Source organism: Urocampus carinirostris, chromosome 3 (genome assembly GCF_059441175.1).
Source record: "Urocampus carinirostris isolate Australia breed hairy pipefish chromosome 3, RoL_Ucar_1.0, whole genome shotgun sequence".
NCBI classification, from domain to species: Eukaryota; Metazoa; Chordata; class Actinopteri; order Syngnathiformes; family Syngnathidae; genus Urocampus; species Urocampus carinirostris.
This window is the reverse complement of record NC_142351.1, coordinates 59,835,168-59,853,523: the sequence shown is the minus strand read 5'-3', so window position 1 is coordinate 59,853,523 and position 18,356 is coordinate 59,835,168. Positions and strand designations below refer to the sequence as shown.

Sequence of the window (18,356 nt, the reverse complement as noted above, 5' to 3'; positions counted from 1 at the left end):
TTTTTAGGGGTTCAAAGTTTAAAATTCACTGTAGAGTGTGAAAAAAAACTAGTATAATATACTAATACAATGCATTTTTATTAATTAGTTTCATGCATAACATTACATTATTATCGGTAATAACTGAAGAGCCATTTGAGAGGCTTTGTAGTGAGCCGAGCTGAAAAGAGCATGCTGGGTCTCTAAAAATAGCTGACTCATTAATAAGTTGTGCGTTATAATAACCAATCCATTTTTTCCCATATTTTATGTTTTTTGATTATTGCAAATTGTGTACGTCTTATATTAATTTATGTACGTGAAAAAACATTTGAAATATCATTTTTTGTTAGACTGATTGTTTTGCCCATTTTCGCTCTAACCTCGATCCTTTTGGTCATCGTTAAATGAAAATATTGCTACGCTACACTGGTAAATGTTATGCCTCTCATAATTAGTACATTTATGATTCAATAATTTGCAAGGGCACACATTCATAATAGATGTAGCTTCTTGATTTTGCTCTAAAAATGCACCAGATCGATGTATTTCAATTTAAAATTTACAAAATTTTCACCTGGGCGACATGCCCCTGGACCCACCAAACCAGTCTGCCCACTCACAAATTCTATGGGAAACACTGATTGACCCTTATTCAACCTAAAAGAAATAAAAAATGAATAAAAATAAACATCTAATTGGGTTGTTTCTATGAACAGTGGAGTTTTAGCAGAGCAGTATCCCAAAATCCTATTTGACACGATGCCCATCATCTGGATCAAACCCAGTACGTATGCAACCCTGTACATTTGCTACAATAGCATCACAAGTCTCTTTTTGTCTGCATTTTTATGCTCCTCTCTCGATCCTCCAGCAAAAAACATCCCAGATGATTCTGATGGCCGCTACCTTTCTCCTCTCTACAAGACTAGCGAGAGGAGGGGTACCCTCTCGACAACGGGTCACTCTACCAATTTTGTCGTCCCGATGTTGTTGCCCACCACAAAACTCCCTCAACACTGGATTAAGCGTGGCGTAGCGTTACTTTGTCAGCTTGATGACTGAACGCCAAATGTTACCATTTATTTTAAAGACTTAGCATGTGCATACAATTTTGCGTTTGATTTTCCAAATGTATTTTTATTCAGTGGAAACTTTGCAGACAGTGTAACAGGATTATGCACTCGTTAGTCGTCACGAGAAATTATATATTTCTGTGGCCTGCAGCGGCTGTTGTCTTTGTTTATTACTTCAGTTTTATAACTCTCAATTCTGGCCAAAATGTGCACACTAGCTGGACATCACAATGAGCAAATTGTTTAATTGTGAATGTTTGTATTTTTCTTGATATATTTATCAATGTTTTTTACTGTATGTTTTGATTGCCATGAAATATTGAAGTTATTAGCGTGGTTAAAAAAAGTTATTGTTTGTTTTTGTGTACAGTTGTAAAATAAACTGAATGGCTTTAAGCATCATTTCAAATGAAAAAAATGTTCTATGGTTTATGTGTTTTGACAGTGGCATACTGTGAATTTTACACTTGGGTGTTCACTCCAGTCAGTTCACAAAGGACACATCCGTTTCCAGGCATTCTGTGTTGTTGACTTTAAATTTGTTGAGTGTAAAAAAGATAAGAATTGTTTTGTATTTTATCTTTTTTTGTACATCTTTAAATAGATTAATTTATGTTGCCTGTGTTTTTCATTCATTGTGTTTTACAGAAAAAAATGTAAAGTGTATTATTGGATTACATAGTTTATTTGTTGTTGCACTGGAAAGTCAATATATTTTAATTACATGATCTGTGTTTTTCAGATATTCTGAGTTGCTTGAGATTAAAGTATCTTATTAACATGCAATTCAGGTGAATTGGCCGGTCCAAATTGTCCCTAGGTGTGAATGACCGAATGAGTTGTCTGTCCCTGTGTGCCCTGCGATTGGCTGGCAACCAGTTCGGGGTGTCCCCTGCCCACTGCCCGGAGATGACTGGGATGTGCTCCAGCCCCCCGCGACCCTAATGAGGATAAGCGGTACGGCTAATGAGATGAGATGAGATCATATAAAATTTTTCAAATGAGTCACACTACACAGTGACATGTTTTGGCCCAGTGAAAAAATAAATGGCTGCTAAAATTTAGTAGAATTTTTTTTTTTTTTTTATAATTTTGTGCACGTGATATTATCATTGGTAATATACTGATTGATTTATTTCCTCCTTTTCCAAGTCCTTTTGCGAATAATGTTACATTATAATTGGTACTATAAAGATAAAAGCAACAACAACAAAAAAACACTTGAAGAGCTGCTTTTCTAAAATGAGCCGGAATTTCTACTAATATCAATCAATCCAACCGGCATTAACTATTTTATAGCTATAAAATCTTTGTCAATCACCAATAATAACCTCACAAAATTGCAATGTTCTGCTTTCCTCAAAGTCTGCCTTTAAAATGGCTTTGACAGTAGATTTGCAACCAAATCATTTTATTTTCCTCCTTCAGCCATTGCAGGTTGACAAAAATGCGATAAAATCAAGACATTATACTTTATTTGCCTGTGCAGTGGGCTAACGGCGGGTGTTTTGGGTTCCACATTACGCCAGGTACCACACAAATTTCCAAACAATGTAGCCATAAAAAACATTTTTACTTTGTAAAGTTATGCATGTGTTGGGCCAAGGGGGCTGTGAGGATTACATTTTTGGACTTCTCCAGTGCCTTCAATACCATACAGCCTCTGCTACTGAGTAGGAAACTGACAGAGATGGGAGTTAGCTCACACCTTGTAGAATGGATTACGGACTACCTGACAGGCAGACCCCAGTATGTGAAACAGGGGGGCTGTACATCGGACACTGTGGCAGGGGACCGTGCTCTCTCCGTTCCTATTCACCTTGTATACATCGGACTTGAAGTACAACTCTGAGTCCTGCCATTTGCAAAAGTTTGCCGATGACACTGCGATCGTGGGATGTATCAGAAATGGGCAGGAGGAGGAGTACAGAATATTGATTCAGGACTTTGTCCGATGGAGCGACGCAAACCACTTGCACCTGAACACCACCAAGACCAGGGAGATGGTGGTGGACTTCAGGAGAACTACAACTCACCCGGTTCCTGTAACCATCAAAGGAGAATGTGTAGAATTTGTCCAGACCTACAAATACCTGGGTGTGCAGCTGGAAAACAAACTGGACTGGACTGCCAACACAGACGCTCTATATAGGAAAGGGCAAAGCCGACTTTACTTCCTCAGAAGGCTGGTCTCCTTCAAAATCTGCAAAAAGCTCCTGAAAATATTCTATGAGACAGTTGTGGCAAGCGCCCTCTTCTATGCGGCAGCGTGTTGGGGGGGCAGCGTCATGAAGAAGGATGCCTCTCGTCTCAATAAACTGGCGAGAAAAGCGAGCTCTGTTGTGGGCACAGAGCTCGACAGCCTGACAACAGTAGCAGAGAGACGGGCACTGTAAAAGCTGCGGTCAATCATGGACAATCCATCGCATCCACTACACAGCATTATCTCCAGACAGAAGAGCAGTTTCAGCGACAGACTGCTGTCACTGTCTTGTACTACGGACAGACTGAAGAGATCTTTTCTTCCTCATTCCATGAGGCTCTTTAACTCTACCCGGCAGAGTAAAAGCCCACATTAAACCACACCCCCTACATTGCATATTACCGAATTTTATTGCAATATGTATTCTGTGTAGCACTATTTAGATATTCTATATAACACGCTACAGTGGGCATTTGCACGTCACATTGGGTATTTGTATATTGTATTCTTTTTGCTATATTATTGTATTGTTCTCAGCTCAGGGATGCTGCTGGAAATGTGAATTTCCCTGCGGGGATGAACAAAGTATCTCTATCTATCTATCTATCTATCTATCTATCTATCTATCTATCTATCTATCTATCTATCTATCTATCTATCTATCGCATTTTCATTCTATTAGAGTTATTTATTCAAACTGTCCGGAATAATGCTGCATACATGTCAATGCTCATGGTGTAATTTGCTAGTGTTAAAACAACAGACTAACCTGTCGAACAGAGAGATAGTGTGTTGAAATAAGGCTGAGTGGACAATTCTTCTTGAATCCATCACTGATCTGATTTTGGCGGGAATGAATCACGGTGTAAAGCACACCGGTAAACAAATACCTCACAAGGGTTCTTACCCACAAGACAACAACACAGTGCAGCAATGATTTAAATTCTTTTTGGTTTTTCAATCTTGTATATAAATAAATACAAAAGTTCTACTCGTTTATGCGGGTATTTATGGCACAATCGTTTTAGTGAATTACTGCCCTCTAGTGTGCAAAAGCTATCACCATTCTCTTCGCCTTCCATTTTAACAAATTCGAAACTTAAAGTACCGGTAAAAGCAATATCACAGCTATGTTATGCTGCAGGGGCACCTTCACATAAAATGTTGAAGATGTCTGGGCAGATTTATGAGCCAAGCAACAAGTCATCCTAAAATGTGATTGGTTAGATGCTTAAATATGAAGGCACACGTCTTATTGTATTGTATTTTTGTATTGTATTTATTTATTCAGCCAGCATTAACCATAAACATGATATATACAGGAAATCATTTGACACGCTAACTGCTTGAGGTGACGCGTTACATTCAATCGGCACCGGGTTTTTAGACCCAACTGGGAGTCATTAGGTGACCAAACCCCTCAATGCCAACCCTTAATGCCGAGCGCCAAGCAGGGAGGCAATGAGTACCAATGTTGTAAGTCTTAGGAATGACTCGGCCGAGGCTTGAACCAGCGACCTCCCAGTCTTGGAGCGGGCGCCCTACCATCTAGGCTACCGAGCTGGTTATTCTTACAGCCCTCAATTGCAAGAAGTCTCAAAGGTCTGTACAAACTACAGACTATTATCTGACCATCCCCTGATCCAAAACCTACACGAGGGCAAGGAAAAACTCAAAAACATCATCATGAGGAAATTAAGAAACATTGAGAAGGGGGCAGTGACCAGAGTGACCAGGCTTCAATGAATGTTGCAAGGGCAACAAAAAACAATACACCGAAATCATCAACATGGAATATGGGTAATTTATAAGTTATTGAATATAAGTTTGTTTTTAGCCTGGATTTTAACAGTTCCACTGAGGTTGCAGCTAGGATCTCAGAAGGCAGAGCATTCAGATGTACCGGGGCCCGAATGGAAAACGCTCTCGAATCTGTGGATTTCTTCTTGGCTCTAGGGATTACTAGTAAACCAGCAATTCCTAAGCGAAGGCTCCAAGCAGGAACATAGGGACATCATTTTTACTTTGGCTATAGCTTATTTAAACTTCTTCTTTAAACTTTTCCCGGGTGCCATTTTTTAATTTGGTATTTTTCGGATTGCCTTAAACTTGTACACCATTTGGTGGCCTGGAAAGGGATGGGTGCCACTAGGCTGTAATTGCCCTACACACCACAGGAAATGGTGCCCCTAACCCTTGTTAACCCTAGCGGTTAAGGGATACACACACACACACGCAATCTGAACGCTGGTTTGTCAACTGTATTGAACGGCAGCATTTTAGTAGCAATGTAGCTCGCATGTGTCAAACTTGTGGCCCGCAGGCCAAATGTGCACCACGTCACTATTTGTGGCTCAGAAAACAATGCTGTGATAGAAAAATACCCATCCAGTAGCTCAAGTGAAGCGAGTAGAAATGAGAATGGTGTTGCAGTTAGGCACAAAAACAAGCGGATGCCTGCGATGTGGTCCAAAACGATGCACCCAATTATCTTTCCCAATGACGCAACGCCTTTTGTCATTCACCTTTTGGGATACACCACAAACTGGGAAGCAGTGCAAGCAGAGGAAAAGCAATGAAAGGCAGCTGACAGACAACTTAGAATTATATTATCCATCATTTATGGCATTATTTAGGCCCCCAAAAAAAAAAAAAAAAAAAAACAGTATCGGCGACGCAGTGGTTAGCATGTGTGCGGCACATTTCTGAAGTCATGGGAACCTCCTGCGTCGGTTCGAATCCAGCTACCGGCCTTCCTGTGCGGAGTTTGTATGTTCTCCCCGTGCTTGCTTGGGTTTCCTCCGGGCACTCCGGTTTCCTCCCACATTCCAAAGACATGCATTTCAGGTGAATCGGCCGGTCCAAATTGTCCCTAAGTGTGAATGAGCGAGTGAGTTGTCTGTCCCCGTCTGCCCTGCGATTGGCTGGCAATCAGTTTTGTGACTTTTGTCCTATACTGCAAAATGTTTTTCAACCAGTGTGCCAGGGCACACTAGTGTGCCGTGAGACGTTGTCTAGTGTCCCGCTGAAATTTGCCCAATTTTATCTTTCAAAAAAAAAACGAGGCCATTATTCAGTATTTTTGCTTTCTTCGGACAAAGAACTGTAATATTCATCCATATCAGTAGGTGGCAGTAGATTTTTATATACTTTTTATATACTAGTTATCTGCTCATGAGTTAGCATGGTACATTTAATGACTTAGTTTGTTTAACAAAGCGACTTAAGATTGCACCTAAACCATTCCGTCTTTGTATTTGTTGTAAATGTAATCGAACGGTAATGCACACCGTATATAAATCACTTTTGAGCAGGTAACATGTTTATTTAGCCTTTTTCTTCTCAAAAAAACTGTTATGCACTCTAGCATAAAGCTTATTTCAGTATAATAAGCTTTATGGTAGAGTGCATAACAGTTCTCAAAAGTGATTTATATACGGTGTGCATTACCGTTCGATTACATTCACAACAAATACAAAGACAGAATGGTTTAAATTGTATACATTCCCAACAAATGCAAGACGAAGTGGTTTTGGTTATATCTTCGCCATCACATTCCCGAAAAATGATACAAAAGTGAGATAAAACGAAGTAAAAATGGTTATAGTAGCGAGGGGATGCAAATCTCGGCAGGGATGCATTTCTCGGCACAACACCGGCCTGTCGGAAGCGCAGCATAATGCGTGTTCACGCGAAGGGGGAGGATTTTGTACGGGAGTCGGATTTGGGCACAACACCGGCGCGCGGTTTTGGTGCGGCTTCCGCTTCACCGGCCCCTAACCCCACAGGTCCCCCCTACCCCTTTCTCCCGCGGCCCTATCCGTCGCCCGGAGCCATCGAGGGCCGTGTAGCGCCATGTAGAGCCGTAGAGACGTGACGTTGGTGACTTTTTCATCCGCGTTAACAAACGCATTTTGTAGAATACGATCGCGCTTTATTGTTTAAATAAACGCATTATATAGACTATGATCGCCCAATTATTTTAATTAGCTCGCTTTATGGTTTCAATAAGCGTATTATATAGAATACGATCGCCTTTGTCGGAAGCGCAGCAGAATGCGCATTTGCGCGAGGGGGGGAGGATTCTGTACGGGAGTCTGATTTGGGCACAACCCCGGGAAACGAGAACGGCGCGCCGAGCTAGGGTCGTCGTCCGAGGGGGATTCCCGCAAAAAGTGAACATCTGCAAAATAGTGACGCCCCTTCCAAAAAAAAAATGTATATATATATATATATATATATTACCATTACAGATCGCGAAGCTCTGAATCCGCGAACGTCAAACCGCGAAGTGGCGGGGTCCCACTGTAAAAGTGTGCCTTGGTTCAAAAAGGATTGAAAAACACTGCAACAGACTATTTGTCTATTGTGCAGTCTATTTGAATATTAGGATTGACCTAAAATGCTTTAGTACGTTGACAAAGTAACAATCCCCGAAATTTTGCTTTTTGGTTAAGTAATCTGAAATATCAGTTTTGGATTAAATCTTGTAGCAATCCGCATGACAGGCACCACAAACTTATTTATAGTCGACGAGCTAGAAATAGCTGTAGTGTGTTAGTCTCAGGGTGTCCAACTACACTACTGTTAAAGCCCCAGAAGACTACAGCCGTTCAACTGAAGGTAAACACAAAATAAAAATGTATAGAGCAACCTGAAGTTTTATTATTGCTCAAGACTTAATAATGTTAATGCTTCCAGTTTAATTCGTTGTAAATTTTGTGTCACAGCTTGTAAAAAAAGTTTTAAACAACAAATCATTTTCAAGTTGTGCTCGAAGGAGAAACCATACGAGTGAGGTAGGCTTCTTTCTGTGCCCAACCTCCTAATCGGCCCGATGTTTAAAAAAAGTTGCTGTAGAAGTCATGAAATGAAACATACACTGTACATACATTTGACGCACTTTCCTTTTTTTTTTGCTGATCAAAGCACACAACCCAGACAAAACAGTCAGAAGTCCCCCTGTCACACGGTAAGCAAAATTCCAATTCCTCCAAGCAGAAATGAGCTCTATGCAATTGCTGTTTTCTTTCACTGTCTGTTTTTCAACGGGAACCACCATTGATATGAGTCTTTCTTTTCATCCGGTGACGTTACAGCTTTAGAGGATATGAGGCAAATCGGTCAACTTTGAGAAAAAATTTCTCAAACCTCCCGGCACGTGTATAATTTTACAACATACTGCATTATTGTGGGGAGGAACACTACATGTTCTGTGCCTAATTCTTTTATAATCTCCTTATGTCTCCCTTCACAAAAAGATGAACACAGAAGCAAAAGATGACATTTTTGAATCCGAAGATGACTCAGATGAGGACAAAACAATCCAATCTATAACCGAAGAAAGTCTTATTGAATACAGAAAGCTAAAAGGACTGAAACTAAGGTGACTGGTGATGCAACAGTAAATGTTAACCGTGTATAATCTTAAATCTAAAGACCCTTACTCCTTATTTCCCTGCTGCAGTCATCCAAAAGTTACCAAAGACCCTGATGATATATTCAAAGCCATTGCAGAGGGTAAGATACACATTTCTAACCTGTTGAGGTTTTGGGTAATGTCTAGACCATCTTAAATGGTCGAGAAGTAAATGCATGCAATCCCAACTGATGGAAAATGACGTATGGTAATGCTATAGAGGCTAACATGCTTCCTGTTCCTTTTTCTAAAGATGTAAAAGAAAAGAGATAAACCTTTAAAAAGCCTATACCCTCTGCCAGAACCTTTCTAAACAACAGGCTGCGCTGACCATTCGAATCAGTCTGCCCCCATTTTCCAAAGTTGTGGTGAAAGTTTTGGCGTCATGTAAGACCCAGCTTGAGTCATAAGTTGTTGGCTAACCACCGGGCCGCTTACCTGTACCAGGCGGTGGGTTGTTGGGTGCCATTATACACACACAAAGAAAAGATGTTTTCCTTATTTCTTACCTATTGTCGTTTTATTTCCCTGCGACTGGCTGGCAACTAGTTGAGGGTGTCCCCTGCCCACTGCTCAAAGATGGCTGGGATGAAGATAAGCGGTGGATGGATGGATAATTGTATGTTTTTTTTATTGACACTGTTACGTTTCAGACTGATTTTTTTACTGAAGTTCTGAGGTTCTCATCTCATTAGCCGTACCGCTTATCCTCATTAGGGTCGCGGAGGGGCTGGAGCCCATCCCAGCCATCTTCGGGCAGTGGGCAGGGGACACCCTGAACTGGTTGCCAGCCAATCGCAGGGCACACGGGGATGGACAACTAATTCGCTCATTCACACCTAGGGACAATTTGGACCGGCCAATTCACCTGAAATGCATGTTTTTGAAATGCAAGCATGGGGAGAACATACAAACTCCACACAGAAAGTCTGGAGCTGGATTTGAACCCACGACAGGTTCCCATGACATGAACTGTGCCGCACAAGCGCTAACCACTGCGCCGCCGTGCTGCCTAGGTTCTGAGGTTGTATTTTTGAATTAAAATCAGTGTGGTACGCAAAGAGGATCCAGTTGCCTGTCTGGCGGTGCAACTGTCACGTTGGAAACAAGTATTCCTGGCCGCCGAAGATACAGTAAAGCGTAAAACAATCCATACTTTTGAGCTTATAGCCAATCAGCATGATGAATGGCCGAGTACATCATGTAAACAAAATTGCAGATGTGGAAAAACCTTTGACAGTGAAGTAAGAGGATGCATGGCTCCCTTAGTCAAGAACACGACACAGAGATCACATAAATCCAACAAGTTTTTAGCGAGGTTGGTTCATTGGTGAGTTTAGATTTTCAATGGCTTGGCACGTGGTTCCAATTATCTAAGTCCTAGTCATTGTCACTGAAGGTAACTTGTTTTAGATGTTTAAGAATAATAAAGATTTAATCACCATAGTTTTATTCAAAATGCGCCTTTGGAAAATTGTAATTTGGAGAATTATGTTGTGAAAACTAGAAATTGTAAAAAGTAAAACGTTACTTGACTTAAATTATTCAATGCCTTAAGCGTAAGGTGCATTGTTTAAGTTGTCTTTAAACAATTGAAAGTTGAACATTTTCTCATTTGACTATGTGTTAAAAAATACAAACCCCCAAAAACATGAAAAAAGAAGCGTTTATTAGTACTATTAGTACTTAAGGAAAAAGCTGAATGAGGCTGTGATCATAACTTTAAGCCTAGAGATGGCAGCAGAGAGTAGTAACATTTCAAGTTCTGGACACTACCTTTGACAAGGGTGAATTATTACCTAGAAATGGACGAATAAAAATAGTGTTTGCATTAAAGGTTAATAATAATACCCTTTCTTCTGCATTATAATGTGCCATGTATGGCATGAATGTCTTTTCAGGTGATGAGAATGCACTAAAACAATTAACCGAAAAACCAGAGGCTTTATCTCGAGTCAACGAACATGGGTGGATCCCTTTGCATGCAGCTGCTGTGCAGGAGAGCATACACATACTCAAGATGGTTTTTTCAGGTAATGATGGGTTTTATCTTGGTCTGAACCTCACACATTTGTAGTATTAGGATCAACTGTTACTTTGGTTCCAGCTTCAGCCTTTGGCGCTGCGCAGTGCCGCACATTTAAAGGGGAGACACCGTTGTTCTTATCTGTAGTTTATGGCCGAAGACAGAACGCCACCTTCTTTTTGCAGAATGGTTGTGACCCCAATCTTCAGGATGATGAGCAAGATTCCCCATTAATGGCAGGTAAGCCCACTCACACATTTCTTTATCAAAATATTTTTTGTTCATCTGATGCTTCTTATTTCAGCAATCCTGAACGACCAGTATGACCTGGCAACACTATTGATTCACTACAATGCGCGAGTGGATCAGCTCGGCCCACTGAGCAGAACAGCGCTGCATGAAGCTGCCTTCCTGGGCTTGGAGAACTTTGTCTTTCTACTCCTTGAGTCTGGTGCTAACCCAAATACGCGTGACATAAAAAATAAAACCCCACTTGCTCTGGCTGCACAGAATGGGAATTTGAATGTGATGGAAGACTTGTTGCTTAAAGGTACAAGATAACAAGTAAACTTTGAGCAGTTTCCATTTTATAATACAAATATCTAAATTGTGAAAATTAATTTGATACGTTTGAAATTGGTACTGGCCAAAGGCGTAGATTTGACAAGGACGGAAGTGATGTTTCACCACCAAAATTGAGCAATCATTTGTTTGTCCCCTCCAATTTTATGTGATCACGGAAAATAAGATCGATTGTTCGGCATCTTATTTACCTAGCAACGCACAGGGTTGGATCACATTCTATGCTGAAGTGCTGATGCATAGAACCAACGCGATTGGCTGTTCCTTTCCCCTATTTGAAGTGAGACCTATGTTTCCACCAATGCCAAGACCAAACCTACGTCCTTGGTACTGGTAATTGAGAGCCTTTGCATTAGTAACAGAATTCTTAATAGTATGGTTTCAAACAGTGGTCGGTCACCACCGGGCTGTGGGTCGGTTGGTACCGGGGCCACACAGAAAGGAAAAAAGTAATGCCGTATTTTCACTTTCCGTACTTATTCGTAATCATACATATTTTGTTCACTCCAAAAACTTGGGTGATGATATACTGAGGTTTTTCGGTAGCGCATCACCGTAATTAAGCAATGACAACAAATAGCACCGACAAAGTTTGCTCAGCACTATTTGCAACACGAATTGAACAAAAATAATGGTGGAGAAAGCGAAAAAGCATAACCACTAGGCTGCTGGAACTGAGGGTGATGAAGGAAAAGGCATTCGATTTTATCCCTTCATCACACTATCTATTTTTGCCACAAGGTACAATGTGGTAATGGAGCTGTTATGGGAAAGAGTTTAGTCAAAACAACGTTGCTCAATATGGTGCAGTAGATAGATAGATAGATAGATAGATAGATAGATAGATACTTTATTCATCCCCGAAGGGAAATTCACTTTTCCAGCAGCATCCCTAAGCTGAGAACAATCGAAAATAACTGAGAACAATCGAAAATAACACGGGAGCTGTCAAAATAGAGTGAAGATGGGATTAAAATTGAATGCCTTTTCCTATGTCATCTAGATCCCGAGTGGTCTCTTGATTACACAGTGGATTTAGGCTTCTTTTTCTTCTTATCATTATTATTAGTGTCATTATTATTATTGTTATTGGTACTAATGTTACTATTAGGCCTGGCCGCGACAATAAAGTCAGACACTAACCGTCCGACGTAAAGACAATGCTGGCGACCACTGGTTCACTAGACAGATTTACAACTGACTATAAGCACGGCGGCGCAGTGGTTAGCGCATGCGCGGCACAGTTCATGTCTTGGGAACCTCCTGTGTGGGTTCAAATCCAGCTCCAGACTTCCTGTGCGGAGTTTGTGTGTTCTTCCCGTGCTTGTGGGTTTCCTCCGGGCACTCCGGTTTCCTCCCACATTCCAAAAACATGCATTTCAGGTGAATTGACCGGTCCAAATTGTCCCTAGGTGCGAATGAGAGAGTGAGTTGTCCGTCCCCGTGTGCCCTGCGATTGGCTGGCAACCAGTTCAGGGTGTCCCCTGCCCACTGCCCGATGATTGCTGGGATGGGCTCCAGCACCCCCGCGACCCTACTGAGGATAAGCAGTGCAGCTAATGAGATGAGAGATAATGAGATGAGATAATACTTAATTGGGATTAGGCAAGGCTTATGTTTATTTTTTTTTTCTTGCAGGAGCTAATGTCAATTGTGAATCAGAATCTGGCAGTATCTTGTTTGAGGCAGCAGCATCAGGAAACCCTGACATAATCTCATTGCTATTGGACCATGGAGCTGATGCAAATATTCCTTTGTACAGTGGCCACCTGCCGCTTCACCGTGTGGCATACCACGGTCACATACTGTGTGTTCTATCGTGTTTTTGCATTTTCAGTTGAATCCAGTACTTTGTTCACATATCCCTTGTTCTCTTGCAGGTCATTGCAGCGGCTCATTCCAGTGACTAAACTGTCTGCAATAAAGGAGAGCGGCATGAGTCCTCTTCACTCTGCAGCTGCCGGAGGACAAGCTCATTGCTTGGAGTTGCTGCTCAAAGCAGACTTTGATCCAAATCAAATGCTACACCCCAAAGTACGTCGCAACTATAATGACGAACGCAAATCCGCCCTTTTTTTTGCCGTATCCAACAATGATCTTCAGTGTACTCGTCTGTTGCTGGAGGCGGGGGCCATGGTCAACCAGGACCCCATTAGTTGTTTGCAAGTGGCGATGAGTCAGGGCAACTATGAGCTCATTAACACCCTGCTGAAGTTCGGGGCAAACGTGAACTACTACTCTCGAGTCAACACTACACACTTTCCCTCAGCGCTGCAGTATGCATTTAAGGATGAAGTCATGCTGAGAATGATTCTGAACTACGGTTACGATGTCAAGCGTTGCTTTGACTGTCCATATGGTGACAGCAGCCATGACTCGGGAACTTGGACAACATCAGACATCAAAGATATGGTGGTGAGATCAGTCAAAATTAAGAGAAAGCAGCAGTCTCCAACCACCAACCAGCAAATCCTCTTGAGACATCCTACGTTAGGCTGACCTGACAGCAGCAATATTTCTTCAAAATCAAGTAAAACCAGAAACACTAAACCTCAGAATTATTGCAAACAGAACTTTACTGATGATATTTGTCATGCATACATACACTGTGTGATTGCTGTAGTCAACAAACACCATGCAAGAAAGCTACCACAGAAAACCACGCCAGTCTTAAAAGCTACGTCATAAAACATTATTTTGAAATAGTGAATGAATAAAATAAGACAAAAAAAAAAGAAAATCGAAAGTACCCACCGCTATCAGAGGCACAAACCGCCATCAGTGTTGTAAGTGCGCTTGGGCACGAGGCATTGATAGGGCATCTCGAAGGGGAGGAATTTCTTAGACTATTTACCAGTCTTTCATCACCCAGTAGAGCACACAAACACAAGATCAAAAAACAAATATAGAAAATCACAAAAGGCCAGTTTTATTTATTTTACTCAAATTAATATTTGGAGGGACAACTCTGTTCAGCCTCCTGTAGTACAATAACTTTAAAATTGCTGGATAGGCTACACTCTTAGCAACCATGTGTACTTCCGTAAACACTGAGTGCATTCCGTGTGACGTCATGTGTCCTCTCCTGCACATGCGGTACACTTGTGATCACAAAGAAGATGCATAAATGTTATAGGAGATCACATACAAGTAGCATCTAGTTGTAAATGTGAATGACATCACAAAAACATTTTTTCTACATTAAAAAAAAATCAAAATTTAAGATAAGATCTTTGGCCGCCCCAATTGTTGGGGAATTGTCAGAGACAAAATTACCCTCCCTCCTCAAAAATACAATAAGGAAAATTTGGGATTGCTTCAACCTTGGTCCCTCAAATCAAGTTAATTGGTCGGCTCGGACTGGTTGAGTTCTGAAATGAATTAAAATCCCAGGAAAAGTGATTCAATAAACCAGGCCGATGGAAATAACACACACAATTTATTAACAAAGAGAATTAATGATATGGAAAAAAAGGAAGGGGGCGCCGGGGATTATGTTTTCAACCGCTGAAAGTTACTTACGCAAAAAGAAATTCTCCCGCTACAATGCTCGTCAATTTGGGGAGATTCCTTTGGTCAAAAAAAAAAAACGCTCATTCCCAGGAAGCAGCAAACATGATGTTAAATTTGAAACCGTCCTCTTACATGTCGTTGGGGAAAGATTTGCTCTCGTACTTCTATTAATCACACCGTATGGCCCATGTGCTAGACTCAAGACTACAGTGTAAGCCTGCAGTCACATCAAGCTCCCACCATGCAGGGCAGTAATCAAAGTTCAGGTAGAATGAGGGAGAACTATCAATCAGCTCTCCTTTTAATAGATAGATAGATAGATACTTTGTTCATCCCCGAAGGGAAATTCACATGAACCAGTGACACTTGATCAGATCATATTGCTATAGGCACAGTCTAGTATATATGATACTTGCTTATCCATTGCATGCCTCCAAAGATGTAGTCTTAGATACTCCCAGTATCAAGTAGCGATCTAGAAATTGCTAAACTTGTGAGAAAGCCATTGAGTGAGAAATTTTGCATAACCTTCTGTACTCCAAAATGCTCCTCTAATCAACAAAATTACGTACGGTAAGAACATTATTTTATCAATACATAGCCTTGGATTTTTTAATTGAATTCAAAACTTCATGTTCTCAGATTTCATTATGGAACATGGTGAATTGGTACGTTCGGGAACTGTCCAAAAGGGGACGCAGTCGTTCCATCCATTCCAAAGTTCTGAGTTACTTGGAAGTCAATGTTGTGCTGGGCTTATTTGCTCGACAGGCACTACCCATAAGCGATTATTTGAGCATTCCTTTGACCAGGAGGAGGGGAAGCCAATGTCCATTAAACTGATGACACTAAGACAAAAACTGTGCTATCCAGAATTGGAAATTTTGCTAATCTCTGTCACCATCTCCTGGCTTAAAGCCATGATCACAGCCTTAGACAGCTCATTTCTCAAATACTAATTACTCTTCTTTTTTCCATCTTTTTGGGCGTTCAGGTTGGTGGTTGGACTGTATTTGAAACTGGCCTTTTCTTCCTTTCACCATTTTCAGGCGAGACTAACAAAAACAAAACAAAAAAAAAAAACGAATGAAATCACTGTCAACCCCTGTTCTCCCCTTTTCTTCTCCCTGATGTGTTGCCTGTCTAAAAAGTGGTGCTAAAAGTAAGATAAAAGCAGATAGGCGCATGGGGAAAAAATCAAAATCTCTTTGAACTAGGTTGGAAATTTTTAACACATACTGAATAGAGAACATATTCCACTTTCAACTTTTCAAGGGCTCCTCAAAAATAAATACACCATCTTCAATGATGTGGTTTTATTTTGAGAGCTAATTGGCTTTATGTCAATGGTTAATGACTTTTGAGTTCTAAACTTGGTTACAGAACATATTAGATTGTTATCTGAAAGCAAATTAATCAGTCGGTTGAACTCTGAAAATTGAAGTTTGGAGACTGCTTTTGCAGAGGAAACACCCACTTCAGTTGTCCTAACGCAAGTGATTTTTTTCTTCTTTCCTTAGTTCTGTGAGGTGATAACCGTGTCTTGGCTCAAGCACTTATCGGCTCAGGTGGTGAGAATCATGCTTGACTACGCTGACCATGTCTTGTTCTGCGCCAAACTGAGGGAAGTCTTACGGGAGCAGAAGCAATGGCCGCAGATCTGTCTCATCCAAAGTTTGCACTCCTATAGTTGCAACCTTCGCTCTTATTTTCCATGATTGTCTTCAGCTGAACCTTCTGATCTGATTGTTCCTTAGAAAATGCACGGAGCCTGAAGCATCTGTGCCGGCTGCAAATTCGAGAGCACTTTACCCGACTACGTTTGAAAGCACCTCTTTTCATCTGCTACCTCCCTCTTCCACCGAGGATGAAAGAGTACTTACGTTACAAGGAATTTGACATGTACCACCTGGGCTGTTTAGATACATTGCATTCTGTTGAGTCATAAGTGTTAGTTCTGTGATTTCCTGTCATGACAATGCCGTCATTGCACGTCTCTTGATTAAAGGTCTTCATACAACCTTTATAAACCATAATTTATTATTATTATTAAATTGTAAAATAATGTGCAAATAAATGTTTGAAGACAACAAGGAACCCACCTTTAAACTGTCCTTGGATATATTTAAAGTTGTCAATACATCCAAATTTTGCCTATACTTTATTCACTTTTGGCGAGGGTAGCTCTGGCCAGGAGGTATGGTTGTTATCTGGTGATTACCAAGATCATGAAGTATTTCAAACCTGAACCACAACACCCTGCCATTGTCGTGCTGGCAAATCACTGCCCATCTTTTCCCCCTGGCTTCCAGCAAACCTCCTCCTCCATAACCGACAAGAGGCTCTTTCTGCTTACCCTCCCATCCTGCGAGCTAGTATTTTCCTTTCCCTATCTGTCATTCCCATGGCTGTGGGCATCCTCAACACTGAATGGGCGGGAAATCCTTTACAACCAACTTTGACTGGGAACAACCAAGCCATCCTTCCCCCTTCTGTCATCCAAGAGGTCCTGATATTTAGCGCTCTTTCTTTCAGGCCCCTCTTTACAACCCTCTTTCCATGGAACTGTCAAATCGATGAGGAGGATCTACTTTGCCTCCTTGAACCACATTACAACATCTAGCCTTAGGGTCATCTGGACAACCGGAAGAAATTTGGAGTCTTCCGCCAGTTGTACCTTTATTTGCCATGATTGGACCTTCTGTGGCAGGTTGCTTCTCGTTATAGTGGTTAAAGGCTTTTATCCTTTTCAAACAAATTTGATAGACGGCATTGTTTTCCTGTGCAGTTGCTGTTTCTTGCATCGCTCCTGCTTCAAGGTGTAAGCAAAAATCGTGAGCGCCTTATTGTGGCACCACTTGTATCTTACTTGGATAAGAGCTACTTTACACCTTGACAAGATGTGCGTCATGGTACCCCTTTCTCCACAAAGCTTGCAAAAAGGGCTCTCTTAAGCCCCACTTGTGCAAAGTAGATGGTGTTGGAAGTGTGTTATAAACCGATCTTAGCAGGAAAGAGATGAGGAGCGCTTCCAATTGCCTTAGATCTCCCTATCTGATCTTCCTCTTGGTCCATGCTCCCTAGGATGCGAGCTCCACTGTTTCGCCCTTCCTCCTCCAGGCTTTGTACATCGTACTGGATCATGGCTCTTCAGTTCCTGCCTTTGTACATTGCTTAGAGTGGGAAGTCCCAAGACTCTGTCTTCCTGTTAATGGAGTTTCGATGATGTCATGGAGCTTCAGTATACTTTCAACTTGTGCAACAACTGGGCCAGCTGCCCAAGTGGGTCCTGATTTTGTGAGGATGCCTGCATGTCTACCTTGTTTGTCCTGGCAGTCTCTGTATGTCATTATGACTTTGCACAGTACCAAGGATGACAGAGGAAGTTGGAGATGCCTTTATCTCATATACAGGCCTCCTGATGTAAAACTTGGAGGGATTTCCAACCATTTCCGGAAGTACTTGTTAATCTTTTTCTACGCTCCTTCTATGCTTTTCATTGGAGCGTCATACACCGTCATCAGCTATATGAGTTTTGCCAACAAACCATGCTGATCC

The 18,356-nt window shown here is 41.3% G+C and overlaps 2 protein-coding genes across 2 annotated transcripts in view; both read left to right on the top strand.

Annotated features, from left to right (window-relative positions):
* LOC148370290 (dynein axonemal heavy chain 12-like) overlaps positions 1-1,673 on the top strand; it is a 31,335-nt gene extending 29,662 nt beyond the window's left edge. Inside the window, exons 73-74 of the mRNA XM_088332768.1 lie at positions 699-766; positions 854-1,673. Coding sequence (XP_088188894.1) covers positions 699-766; positions 854-1,044 — 259 coding nt within the window. The 3' untranslated portion in view covers positions 1,045-1,673. The remainder of the gene's footprint in view (positions 1-698; positions 767-853) is intronic.
* A 1,932-nt stretch (positions 1,674-3,605) lies between these two features.
* asb14b (ankyrin repeat and SOCS box containing 14b) lies at positions 3,606-16,746 on the top strand. Its single transcript, XM_088330092.1, has 10 exons — positions 3,606-3,617; positions 8,520-8,644; positions 8,726-8,778; positions 10,579-10,710; positions 10,785-10,943; positions 11,008-11,253; positions 12,924-13,092; positions 13,166-13,700; positions 16,319-16,472; positions 16,556-16,746. The coding sequence occupies exons 2-10, from the start codon at positions 8,520-8,522 to the stop codon at positions 16,744-16,746; spliced, it is 1,764 nt and encodes a 587-aa protein (XP_088186218.1). The 5' UTR covers positions 3,606-3,617.
* Positions 16,747-18,356: the final 1,610 nt, after the last annotated feature.

Bases quoted from the DNA above. Each gene is read 5' to 3' on its own strand.
- asb14b (XM_088330092.1), top strand. From the start codon at position 8,520: ATGAACACAGAAGCAAAAGATGACATTTTTGAATCCGAAGATGACTCA. The intron at 10,711-10,784 runs GTAATGATGGGT...CTTTGGTTCCAG, and splicing joins ACTCAAGATGGTTTTTTCAG to CTTCAGCCTTTGGCGCTGCG. The intron at 13,701-16,318 runs GTGAGATCAGTC...TTCTTTCCTTAG, and splicing joins CAGACATCAAAGATATGGTG to TTCTGTGAGGTGATAACCGT.